The sequence below is a fragment of the Oryctolagus cuniculus genome, chromosome 15 (assembly GCF_051225735.1).
Source record: "Oryctolagus cuniculus isolate XC-2025 breed Fujian yellow rabbit chromosome 15, ASM5122573v1, whole genome shotgun sequence".
NCBI lineage: Eukaryota > Metazoa > Chordata > Mammalia > Lagomorpha > Leporidae > Oryctolagus > Oryctolagus cuniculus.
The window spans coordinates 6,659,243-6,672,706 of NC_142881.1; the positions used below are offsets into that span (position 1 = coordinate 6,659,243).

General features: G+C 43.2%; 1 protein-coding gene across 7 annotated transcripts in view; it reads left to right on the forward strand.

The window, feature by feature from the left end:
* Window positions 1–13,464, forward strand: part of EEF1AKMT2 (EEF1A lysine methyltransferase 2) — a 95,324-nt gene that overhangs the window by 23,818 nt on the left and 58,042 nt on the right. For 6 of the 7 annotated variants that reach the window (XR_016221476.1, XR_016221478.1, XR_016221477.1 and 3 more), the window contains 2 exons: window positions 8,604–8,711; window positions 12,632–12,848. Coding sequence is in view for 4 of the 7 variants with exons in the window: in XM_089313855.1 (XP_089169981.1) it covers window positions 8,604–8,711; window positions 12,632–12,848 (325 nt within the window). In the remaining 3 variants the exon portion in view is untranslated. Of the gene's footprint in view, window positions 1–8,076; window positions 8,119–8,603; window positions 8,712–12,631; window positions 12,849–13,464 lie in introns of those variants that run through there. The other variant, XM_051833542.3, reaches the window with a different exon arrangement.

The window sequence follows — 13,464 nt, forward strand, 5'->3', positions numbered from 1 at the left end:
CCATAACACTGGCCCATGTTTCATCTCTGTATAGCTTTCTTTAGTGATTGCTGAACAGATTACAATACGTATACTTCATACAACCTACTTAGAATTAATATTTTACCACTTTACGTGGAATGTCAAAACCTTGCAATATATTGGTTCATCTTCCCCCTTTATGTTGTGGTTGTCTTAAAGATTACCTTTATGTTCATTAAAATCTAATCAGATAATATTATAGTTTTTCCTTTCAAAATTAAACATATATTAAAGAGCTAAGTAGGCAAATAGTTCATTATGTTCATCCAGATACTTATTTCTATTGGTCTTCCTTTATTTTGAACTTTCCAAGTTTATTTTTATTTCTTTCTTTCTTGTAGTTTTATTTCTGTCTAAAGAACTTCCTTGAGAAATTATTTGGAGAGGATTTTCTGCCAACAAATATTCTTAGTTTAACCTAATCTGAGAATGTCTTTATTTCATCTTCATTCCTGTGGGATGTTTTTGCTGAAAATAGAATTATGAGCTAATTGTTCATTTATTTCAGTAATATTTGAATGTTATGTAATTTCTTTCTTTCTTTCTTTCTTTTTTTATTTTTGACAGACAGAGTGGATAGTGAGAGAGAGAGACAGAGAGAAAGGTCTTCCTTTTGCCGTTGGTTCACCCTCCAATGGCCGCCGCGGTCGGCCCTGATCTGAAGGCAGGAGCCAGGTGCTTCTCCTGGTCTTCCATGGGGTGCAGGGCCCAAGCACTTGGGCCATCCTCCACTGCACTCCCGGGCCACAGCAGAGAGCTGGCCTGGAAGTGGGGCAACCAGGAAAGAATCCGGCGTCCCGACCGGCACTAGAACCTGGTGTGCCGGCGCCGCTAGGTAGAGGATTAGCCTATTGAGCCACGGCGCCGACCCCCTCATGGTTTCTGATGAGACATCTGCAGTCTTTATTTTAAAACAATTTTATTAAGTGGGGGCAGGCTCTGGTGCAGTGAGTTAAAGCCCCGGCTCGCAGCATTGGCTTTCCATGTGGGCTCTGGTTTGAGTTCCAGCTGTTCCACTTCTGATGGAGCTCCCTGCTAATGGCCTAGAAGAGCAGCAGAGGATGGCCTGGGTGCTTGGGCCCTTGCACCCACGTGTGAGACCCAGAGGAAACTCCTGGCTCCTGGCTTTGTCCTGGCCCAGCCCCGGTCGTTGTGGCCATTGGAGGAGTGAACCAACAGAAGGAAGAACTCCCTCTCTCACTCTCTCTCTCTCTTAACTCTTTACATTCTTTTTTATTAAGATTTATTTATCTGAAAGGGAGAGTTACACACACACACAGAGAAAGAGAGAGAGAAAAGAGAAGAGACAGATCTTCCCTCTGCTGGTTCACTCCCCAAATGGCCACAATAGCATAGCTGGGTCAAGCTGAAGCCAGGAGCCAGGAGCTTTTTCAGGTCTTGCATGTGAGTGCAGAGGCCCAACCACTTGGGCCATTCTCTGCTGCTTTCCCAAGCACATTAGCAGGGAGCTGGATTGGAAGTGGAGCAAGTGGGACTTGAACCAGTAATCATATGGGAGACTAGAGCTGCAGACTGTGGCTTAAGCCACTGAACCACAGCCTTGGCCTTGCAGTTTTTCTTAATTGTTGGGTTCTAAAAGTAATGCATCATTTTTCTGGACACCTTAAGGTCCTTGTAAGTATTTTATTTTCAGCAGTTTGCTTATGATGTGCCATGGCTTGGATTTCTTTGTATTTATCCTACTTGGTGTTACTGAACTTTCTGAATCTGTAAGTTTAAGTCTTTTGCCAAGTTTGGGATGTTTCCAGTCTATTTGTTCATTTTTTTCACAGTCTTTTTTTCCTTTTGGGAGTCAGTAAATACGAATATCACTATTTTCTCACTGTTGGTCAGATTTCATAATTTGTTGATCTGTTTTCAAGCTATCTTTTTCATCTCCATTTTTTAAAAAGATTTATTTATGTATATGAAAGAGAGAGGAGGCCGGCGCCGTGGCTCACTAGGCTAATCCTCCGCCTTGTGGTGCCGGCACACTGGGTTCTAGTCCTGGTCGGGGTGCCGGATTCTGTCCCGGTTGCCCCTCTTCCAGGCCAGCTCTCTGCTGTGGCCAGGGAGTGCAGTGGAGGATGGCCTAAGTGCTTGGGCCCTGTACCCCATGGGAGACCAGGATAAGTACCTGGCTCCTGCCATCGGATCAGCACGGTGAGCTGGTCACACCGTGCCAGCCTCGGCGGCCATTGGAGGGTGAACCAATGGCAAGGAAGACCTTTCTCTCTGTCTCTCTCACTATCCACTCTGCCTGTCAAAAAAAAAAAAAAAAGAAAGAAAGAAAGAAAAAGAAAATAAAGAGAGAGGAAGAGACACACAGAGAGAGAAATCTTCCATCTGCTGGTTCACTCCCCAGATGGCCTTACTGGCCAAGGCAGGGCCAGGCCAGGCTGAAGCCAGGAACCTCTTCTGGTTCTCTTCTGGGGCCCAAGCACTTGAGGTGTCCTTTGCTGCTTTTCCCAGGCCATTATTAGGGAGCTGGATCTGAAGTAGAGCAGCTGAGACTTGAACCTGTGCCCATGTGGGATGTGGTGACGGCTATACCTGCAACGTTGGCCTCATCTTCTTGTTATTTTATTGAGACGTTTGCAACTGGTTGATGATTCTTAAGGCTCTTTTAAGTTCCCCCTTCGTCTTTCCTTTGTGTAACTTTGCAGTCTGTTGTAGAAGCTAGCTTGTGCATTTTTTCCAAGTATGAGTTTTCTAATTGCATATTAATAGTAACATTTAATCTTTTTTTCTGTTGCCTGTATTGCCTGATATTAGAACTTAAATCCAAAATGGCGCTGTGGTGTAGCGAGTAAAGCCGCCACCTTCAGTGCCAGCATCCCATATAGGCGCTAGTTCAGGTCCTGGCAGCTCCATTTCCGATCCAGCCCTCTACTGTGGCCTGGGAGAAAAGTAGATGATGGTCAAGTTCTTGGGCCCTGCACCCGTGTGGGAAGACCTGGAGGAAGCTCCTGGTCCTGGCTTCAGATTAGCACAGCTCCTGCCGTTGCAGCCATTTGGGGAGTGAACCAGCAGGTGGAAGACCTCTCTCTGTCTCTCCCTCTCCTCTCTCTGTGTAGCTCTTTCAAATAAATAAAATAGATCTTAAAAAAAAATACAATAGGAGTTAAACTACAGTCTGTAGGTCAAATCTGGGTTTCCCTTGTGTTATAAATATTTATTGGAATACAGCCACATCCAATCTCTTATTGTCTCTGGCTGTTTAGGTGCTGTGTTGGGATAGTTGGGTAGTTGTGATAGAGAATAGAAGGCTGACAAGGCCTGAAATATTTACCCTGTTCTTTTATGGAAAGTTTTCTGACCACTGATCCAGGGATTTTTATTAAAATCGTGTTTTTAGCAGGTAAGCTTAATGGTTGTGCATATTTGCATATGTGGCATGTGATGTTTGATTGTCTTTCTGTTCAGTTTACAGCCATTGATGATCATTGCTTATATTTAGTACTTTTTCATCAATCACCTATATATTTTTTTAAAGATTCATTTTTTTGAAAGTCAAAGTTTTATTGAGAGAGAGAGAATCTTCCATCTGCTGATTCACTCCCCAGATGAACATAATGGCCAAGGCTGGACCAGGCCAAAGCCAGGAGCCAGAAACTTCTTCTAGGTCTCCCACATGGGTGGCAGGAGTCTAAACCCTTGAGCCATCTTCTGTTGCCTTTCCCAAGCTGTTAGCAGAAAGCTGAATCAGAAGTGGAGCAGCAGGGACTTGAACCGGCACCCATATGGGATCCAGTGTTGAAGGCAGCAACTTTACCTGCTATGCCACAATGCCAGCCCAAATTGTCTATATTTTTGATTGCTGTTTTTACTACATTTTTTGATAGATGTTTTTGCTGTTTAATTTATTCTTTCATTATTTTCTGACTTCAGTTTTTTTTTTTTTTTTTTTTTTTTTTAAATTTTTGACAGCCAGAGTGGACAGTGAGAGAGAGAGACAGAGAGAGAAAGGTCTTCCTTTGCCGTTGGTTCACCCTCCAATGGCCGCCGCTGCAGCCGGCGCACTGCGCTGATCCGATGGCAGGAGCCAGGATCCAGGTGCTTTTCCTGGTCTCCCATGGGGTGCAGGGCCCAAGCACTTGGGCCATCCTCCACTGCACTCCCTGGCCATAGCAGAGAGCTGGCCTGGAAGAGGGGCAACCGGGACAGAATCCGGCGCCCCAACCGGGACTAGAACCCGGTGTGCCGGCGCCGCAAGGTGGAGGATTAGCCTATTGAGCCACGGCGCCGGCTCACTTCAGTTATTTTTATTGTAAGCTGTAAACCCTATTGTTGACCTTTTGAAGATAATCTGTCCTTTGTGCCCCTCCCCCCATACTCCATGGATTCTTTTGAGAAGTTTCCTTTTTTTTTTTTTTTTTTTTTTAGATTTATATCTTTCTTTGAGAGGCAGAGTTACAGACAGTCAGTGAGAGGTATTTGAGAGGTCTTCCATCTGCTGGTTCACTCCCCAAAGGGCCAAAGTAGCCATTGCTGAGCTGAATCAAAGCCAGGAGCCAGGAGCTTTTTCAGGGCCTCCCACGTGGGTGCAGTGACCAAAGCACTTGGGCCATCTTCTACTGCTTTCCCAGGCCACAGCAGAGAGCTGGATTGGAAGTGGAGCAGCTGGGACACAATTGGTGTCCATAGGGGATGCTGGTGCAGCAGGTGGAGTCTTAACCTACCACAGTGCTGGCCCTGAGAGTTTCTTGGTCTTTTAATCAAATAAACTGTAATGTGCCTAGGTGTGGGTATTTGTTTTATCTTGCTTTGGGTTTATATAGTGCTTTTTGAATTTGTGGCTTGTTAGTATTGGAAAACTCATAAATCATTTTCTCTTTTCGCTGTAGTCTCATTTCTTCTTAGATTCTGTACATAGAAAAGGTTCAAAAAGTTCATAGAAGATGCATATCATGAAAACCTATACATGCAGCCAGTGCTGCGGCTCAATAGGCTAATCCTCCGCCAGCGGCGCCGGCACACCGGGTTCTAGTTCTGGTCGGGGCGCTGGATTCTGTCCCGGTTGCTCCTCTTCCAAGCCAGCTCTCTGCTGTGGCCCGGGAGTGCAGTGGAGGATGGCCCAAGTGCTTGGGCCCTGCACCCCATGGGAGACCAGGAGAAGCACCTGGCTCCTGCTATCGGATCAGTGCGGTGCGCTGGCCGCAGCGCTCTAGCCACAGTGGCCATTGGAGGGTGAACCAACGGCAAAGGAAGACCTTTCTCTCTGTCTCTCTCTCTCACTGTCCACTCTGCCTGTCAAAAACAAAAAACAAAAAATAAACCAAAAAAAAAAACCAAACCTATACTTGTATTCCTTTCCACGAAAATAATTTTAATGCCGTTTTCCACAAATTTTTTGAAGTATGTCCCTGTATCTATTTCTGTGATAGATCTGTGCCATGTCTTTTATGTTTTTTGTTATTTAATCTTTTTTTCTTTCTATGTTTAACAGAAATAGTTTCTTCTGACTTCAATTCCCTAATTCTTTTTCCCCGTGTGTCTAATGTGTTGTGAAGTCTATCTTTCAATTTCTTAGTTTAGTTACTGTATTTTTCAGTTGTTTAGTTTTTCTCATTGTCAAAGTTTTCAGGACTCTGCCAGAATTCTCCAGCTCTTCGTTGTCATTTACTTTGATTGTTTGAAAATCTGTTTCTGGTGATTTTTTTTTTTTTTTTTTTTTGGTTTTCTTATAGGGTCTATTTCTTTTCCTTTTCTTTTCTTTTCTTTTCTTTTTTTTTTTTTTTTTTTTTTTTGACAGGCAGAGTGGACAGTGAGAGAGAGAAACAGAGAGAAAGGTCTTCCTTTTCCATTGGTTCACCCCCCCAATTGCCACTGCGGCCAGCGCACTGCACTGATCTGAAGCCAGGAGCCAGGTGCTTCTCCTGTCTCCCATGTGGGTGCAGGGCCAAAGCACCTGGGCCATCTTCCACTGCCTTCCTGGGCCACAGCAGAGAGCTGGCCTGGAAGAGGAGCAACCAGGACAGAATCCGGCACCTCGACCGGGACTAGAACCCAGGGTGCCAGTGCCACAGGCAGAGGATTAGCCTATTGAGCCGTGGTGCCGGCCTTTATAGGGTCTATTTCTAATGTCAGTTTTCCCCTTGGGTTTTGATTATTTATTGTTTCTTTGATGTGTGCTTATTTTTTACTGCGTGCCAGAAATTGAATGTGAAAAATAGAACTCACACATGAGTGGCAGGGACCCGACTACTTCAGCCTTCGCTGCTGCCTTCCACAGTGCATATTGGTAGGAAATCGGAATTAAGGAGTAGAACCAGGACTCCAGCCAGGCACTCTAGTATGGGATGTGGATGTGCCCAACATTTTATTTTTTAAAGATTTATTTATTTCATTTGAAAGGCAGAGTTACAGAGAGGAAGGGAGGGAGAGACAGACAAAAGAGAGAGATCTTCATCCACTTGTTCACTCCCCAAATGGCCTCAGTGGTCATCAGGGCCAGGCTGAAGGCAGGAGCTTCTTTCGGGTTTCCATGTGAGTGGAGAGGCCCAAGCACTTGGGCTATTTTCCTCTGCCCTCCCAGGTGCATTAACAGGGTGCTGGATTGGAAGTGGAGCTGCTGGCACACTAACTGGTACCCATATGGGATGCTGGTGCTGCAGGTGGCAGCTTGACTGCTATGCCACAGCACTGGCCCCCAACAGTGTTTTTTTTTTTTTTTTTTTATTTCCCTCACCAGCAGTATCTTTACAGCTGTGTCAAATACCTACCCCATATGTGATTTTTTTTAATATAGATTGCACGAAGAATAAACAGGCATGGGAAGGAACTGAAAATTACCAGTTAATAGCATCATCCTGGGTTCTAGGTTTCATATAACAGAAACTGAGGCAAATAAGGAAATGAAGGCCTTAAAGGGTGTGGAGGGAGATGACTGAAAGGCTGGGAGGTAGAAGTCAAATCAGAGGTTGTTAGACCTAAGGTTAGAATAAAAACACAGGAAGCAGATGCTTTGTTGGAAAATAACTGGGGTATGTATGACTTGAGTATTGAATAGGAATTAGGATTGAAAAGTCTATGTAAGGAGAGGGCCTTGTGCTTAAGCTGGCCTTGAGATGCTCACATCCCAAATCAGAGTGGCGGTTTGAGTCCAGGCTCCTCTGTTCTGGAGCCAGCTTCCTGCTAGCGTGCCTGGGGGGCAGCAGATGATGGCTCAAGCACTTGAGTGCCTGCCACCCATTTGAGAGACCCAAATAGAATTCTGGCTCTTGGCTTTGGTCCTGCCCAGCCCCAGATGTTTGGCTATTTGGGAAGTGTTTGGAAGCTGTTTCTGCATCTCCCACTCTCTGTCACCCTGCCTTTCAAATAAATCATTTATTTTTATTTTTTAAAAAAGTTTCATAAAGTTACATAATGTTTCAATATGTGTGTGGAAGTTGGTTAAGTTATTTTTAATTTTTTAAAATGTGTTTCTTTTATGAATTTGAGTAATAGAAAGAAAGAGAGAGACCTTCCATCCTCTTGTTTACTTCCTGGGAAACTGGGAGCTGGGAACTACAGCTCCTGTGTGGGTGCAGGGACCTGCCTACTTCAGCTATCCCCCGTGCCCCTGTCCCTCAGTGTGTGGGTGCAGGGACCTGCCTACTTCAGCTGTCCCCCGTGCCCCCATCCCTAGTGTGTGGGTGCAGGAAGCTGGAATCAGGAGCACAGCTGGGGCTCCAGCCCAGGCACTCTCTCCGTATGGAGTGGAGTGTCCTGACCGCTAGGCCTATGGCTGCCTCGATGTGTGAAGGAGGTGACCATTTAGTAAATGGTGAAGAGCACCAAAGGAATTTTAGGCCACACTGTACTTTCTCTCTTCTTTTGTCTTTTGTATTTCCCTTGAAGTTATTTTTAGTCTTAACGGTCCAGAAATGTTAAGCAAGGTCAAGGGTGAGGTGGAGAGCAGAAGCCACCACCCAGCTTTGCTGCAAGCTCCACAGACCCTGGATGGATCCGTGAGTAGCGCAGGCAGCATTCTTGAGTCCAACAGCCTGGATGGATCCGTGACTAGCGCAGGCAGCATTCTTGAGTCCAACAGCGTTCTCAGAGCCTTGGAGATAAAGATCTAATGGAATGTATGGAATATTTCAAAATGAAAAGGTACTATACATACGCAGAGTCGTCAGTAATCATGTGGCTGGTAGAGAATTAAAAAATTCACAGTTCCACTGCAGGAAGATTTTTACAATCAACATGTTATTATATTTGCATTTAATTTATTAATGTACTTTATTGGATAGAGTAAAATCTGTGACAAATTTATGTGTCAGTTGGAGCATATTTCATTAGAAGTTAATACTACATGTTCCTGAGTGCTTATGCATATATTTCATTGACTTTGAGAAAAATAAGTGAAATGCTATAAAAGCAAATTAATTGTCACATTTTATAAATTTAAAATTTTGGCTTCTGTTTGGATTCTATAATAAAATTTAAACATTATTGCTTATTGAATATTATATGTTATTTGAACAATAACAAAAATAAAACAACCCCAGTTCTTAAGGGATATTATAACTCACAGTCAAAACGTAATATTAAAAACTTTTTATAATTAAAGTATAAAATTATTTCTTTGTCTCTAGGCAAAATTTGGTTTCAGTAACATTACCGGAATTGATTACTCTCCTTCAGCAATTCAGCTTTCTGAAAGGATCCTAGAGAAAGAAGGGTTATCTAACATTAAATTGAAGGTAAATATTTATATTACTATAATTTCATTTATAATAGAAGTTATGAAGTTTAAGTGTTTCTAAGGTATATTAATTTGCTGACATCTTTTGAATTCATAAACTAAGGGTTAACCATAAATAATCCAAACTGAGCCGGCGCCGCGACTCACTAGGCTAATCCTCCACCTAGCGGCGCCGGCACCCTGGTTTCTAGTCCCGGTCGGGGCACCGGGTTCTGTCCCGGTTGCTCCTCTTCCAGTCCCGCTCTCTGCTGTGGCCCAGGAGTGCAGTGGAGGATGGCTCAGGTGCTTGGACCCTGCACCTGCATGGGAGACCAGGAGAAAGCACCTGGCTCCTGGCTTCGGATCAGCGTAGCGCGCCGGCCATAGCGGCCACTTGGGGGATGAACCAACGGAAAAAGGAAGACTTTTCTGTCTGTCTGTCTGTTTGTCTGTCTCTCTCTAACTCTGCCTGTCAAAAAAAAAAAAAAAAAAATCCAAACTGAAGCATTTTTAAGAAACTGTATTTGGGGGGCCAGCGTTGCAGGTTAACGCCCTGGCCTGAAGTGCCGGTATCCTCTGTAGGCGAGGGTTGGAGACCCGGCTGCTCCACTTCCGATCCAGCTCTCTGCTGTGGCCTGGGAAAGCAGTAGAAGACGGCCCAAGTCATTGGGCCCCTGCACCCATGTGGGAGACCGGAAAGATCTCCTGGCTCCTGGCTTCAGATCGGCACAACTCCTGCCTTTGTGGCCAGTTGGGTAGTGAACCATCAGATGGAAGACTCTCTCTCTGCCTATCCTCTCTCTTGTGTAACTCTGACTTTCAAATAAAGAAATAAATCTTTAAAAAAAAAAAAAGAGAGACTATATTTAACATTTATTCTAGTTGATTTGGAGAAATTATTTTCTCTTCTTCCTTTTGTGCATGTGTGTTCATACACTACATCTCCAACCCTTGTTTACAAAAAACACAAATAATACTTAGCTATGAATTAACCAGACTAAAAAGTTGTAGACATGAAGAGTAATATACTCAGCAAAGATCATTTAGTTTATTTTTGTGTCGTATAGTCTCTGTGATAATGACTCCCAAATTTATATTTCTAGCCTAGGTCTCTCCTTTGAGCTCTAGAATTACTTAAAGGCTGCCTGCTCTAAAGTTCCACTTGAATAGCTAATAGTTTCCTAATTTAATTAGTCCAATGCAACTCTTGTTTTTTTCCTCAAACTTTTTTTTTTTTAGCATTTATTTATTTATTTAAAAGAGTTTACAGAGAGGAGAGAGGCAGAGAGAGAGAGAGAGAGAGAGAGAGAGAGAGAGAGAGAGAGAGAGATAAATAGATAGAGAGGTCTTCCATCCACTGGTTCACTCCCCAGTTGGCTGCAACGGCCAGAACTTGGCCGATCTGAAGCCAGGAGCCAGGAGCTTCTTCTGGGTCTCCCATGTAATGTGGGTACAGGGGCCCAAGCACTTGGGCCATCCTCTGCTATTTTCCCAGGCCATAGCAGAGAACTGGATTGGAAGTGGAGCAGCTGGGGCTTGAACTGGTGCTCATATGGGATGCTGGCACTGCAGGTGGTGGCTTTACTCCCTATGCCACAGCACTGGCCCCAGTTTCTTGATACTTGTATTGCTGTCTGTTAAGTTCAAGCCGCCATCATCTGTTTCAGAGATGACTACAAGAGCCATTTCATTGGCCTCCTCCTGTCCACTCTTGCTCTCCTGTCCATTTACCACAGGAGGTGAGGGTGACCTTTGAAAAGGTCAGTTCCTTTGGTTTCCTTGCTGGGAATGGAATCTGAACCCTGCATCCAGCCTTATGGAGTCCCACATTTTTTACCTCTCCCTCTGGTGCTGAAGTCCTGGCTTGCTCTCTATTCCTGAAACATGCCAAGCGTGTTCTTCCTATATCATCTTTTTTTTTTTCTCTCTCTCTCTCTCTCTCTCTCTTTTTTTTTTTTTTTTGACAGAGTGGACAGTGAGAGAGAGAGACAGAGAGAAAGGTCTTCCTTTTCCGTTGGTTCACCCTCCAATGGCCGCGTCGGCCGGCGCGCTGCGGCCGGCGCACCGCACTGATCCAAAGGCAGGAGCCAGGTGCTTCTCCTGGTCTCCCATGGGGTGCAGGGCCCAAGCACTTGGGCCATCCTCTACTGCACTCCCTGGCCACAGCAGAGAGCTGGCCTGGAAGAGGGGTAACCGGGACAGAATCCGGTGCCCCGACCGCGACTAGAACCCGGTGTGCCAGCACCGCAAGGCGGAGGATCAGCCTAGTGAGCCACGGCGCCGGCTGCTTGTGTCGTCTTTGCACCTGCTACCCTCTGCCCTGATGTTAACACACTGGGCTCCTTCTCATGATTCAGATCCCTGCTCCAGTATCACCTGAGAAATGCTTTTCCAGACTACTTTTTCCAAAATGCCTCTCTCCCAGTCACTCAGCGTCTTATTACTCTGTTTTTGTTCTCTTGATAGCATTTTATCTGAAATTACCCGTGGAACTTATTTCTTAGTCTGTTTTCTGTACTGTAATTGAATAGCACAAACTGGTAATTTATAAAGAACAGATGTTTCTTCAGCTCATGGTCTGGAGGCCTCAAGTCCAAGAGCATGGCGTCAGCGTCTGCTGAAGGCTCTCTTCTGCATCAGAACATGGCAGTGGGACAGACCAGGCATGCCACAGGTCCCTGCTTTTGTTCCAGAGCAATGCCCTCAGTAACTCGTCACTCCACTCTCGAGGGCAGAGCCCTCGTAACCCAGTCACCCCCAGATGTCACTTCCAGATATCACTAACACATGGCTTTGGGGGTTACCTTTCCCCCACTGAATTCTGGAGGACACCTGCAAACCACAGTGGCTTATTTATTGTTTCTCCCTCCCTTTACAGGCTGAAAGGTGTATTTGAATGCAAGGACCTCTAATGTTTTATTTACTGTTATATCCACTGTCTAAAAAGTACTGGCACAACAGATGTCCACAAAATGTTTGTTGAATAAATGAATACTTTTTTGAGGCATTTAGGATGAGGAAGCTTCTCAGTTCTTGAGAGTGGTATTTATTATTTTGCTTTGAGTGCAGTGAATACTGTACTTTGGACATGAGGGAGGGAAACTCGCCTGAAATATAAGTAAACACTCACATTTTTAAGTCAATAAGAGTCTCAGACAAAATACTACTTAAAATTACTTTATTAAATTTTTATGAATAATCATTAGCTAATTGCTTAATTATTTTCCATACTAGCTTTTCAGGTTCAGGTTCATTTGCAAGTATTTGTGGATGTTTTATAAAATTGAGGCAGATCTGTATTTCACATCCTTAAAATGTACTGTTATTGAAAACAAGATACTTATGTACGACTTTAAATATCTAAAATGCATTATATTTACCAAGTTAAGTATTATAGTTTAAAATAGTCATTTAATTTCTCAAGCTTCATGCCATTCATTATATCCATTAGTAGTTTTACAAAGTTGCTCATTCAAAGCATAAGGACGTTTCATTCATCATGTTTACTGTGGGTTACACAGCCAAGAGCATAAGCTAAAAATCTTACTTCCAGTGACCTGAGTTCTAAGTAAGTTTTGTCATTTTGGTAAATACATCAAATTTTCTGCTTTTCAAAAGGAACAGCTTTTTCGTAAAGCAGCTTATGAGCTCTATAATGTGTGGTATTATGAGTCCGAGTACCTGGCTTTGATTTGTTTCCAAATTTGTAGAGATTTGGAATGTCTGGGAATCACTATCAGTTCCTCTTACTACTTGACTTTAATGATCGTGGAATGAGGCTCATAAAGGTTTGCTTTAATGTTGAAAATATGTTTATTATATGTAAAATGCTATCATAACTGATGGGCCCTTTTATCTATAACTTTTTACATGTTTTCATGGAATTCTGTAAAGCTTGTGTGTTCATTGTTCTCATGCAGACCTTGATTTCTAATATAGGTAGAAGACTTTTTGAATCTTTCCACAAAGCTCTCTGGATTTCAAATTTGTATTGACAAAGGGACTTTTGATGCCATAAGCCTTAATCCTGACAATGCAATTGAGAAGAGGAAGCAATATGTGAAATCTCTCTCCAGGGTGTTGAAAGTAAAAGGCTTTTTTCTAATAACCTCATGTAATTGGACCAAGGAAGAGTTGCTAAATGAATTCAGTGAAGGTAAATGGCTATGTGGTGTTTAAATATGGGCTTACCTCAGGTCTCATGTATTTAAGTAGGTTCTTTTCCCCCTGGTGTTACAGTGTTTTACTTTTCTATTTGTGGGAATTGCCTGCTTTTCTTCTCTGTTAATGATCTTGGTAATAACTTTTAACTGTATATACAAAGCATGGAGAAATAACACTGGTTGAGATCCAGAGACCTTTTTAAAAATTTTCCAAGAAATCCTGGCAGTTAAGTACTAAAGTTTATGAGCCTATAAATTCAGGTTCTTTATTTAAGCTATACAATCTATTATTTAGAAAATAAAAAAGGCACATATCAATAAATAAATGCTTCTGACTCCAGTGCACTGATTTCACTGGCAAATCTCCAGTCATGCAAATGATAGTGATTTTTGAAGTCTTTCATGAGTGTTTTTATCTTCAGGTACTTTGTATGTCTTGCTCTAGTTGTCATTTAGATATTTAGAATTTATCATCTTGTTTTCAGTATCTATAAAAAAATTATTTTGAACATTACACAGAAACAAAATGGAGGGAATTGACAGAAGGTACTATCCACTAATTCTTGAATAAATATTCTGTGCCTTTTTAAAGATTTGGGTGCCAAGGAA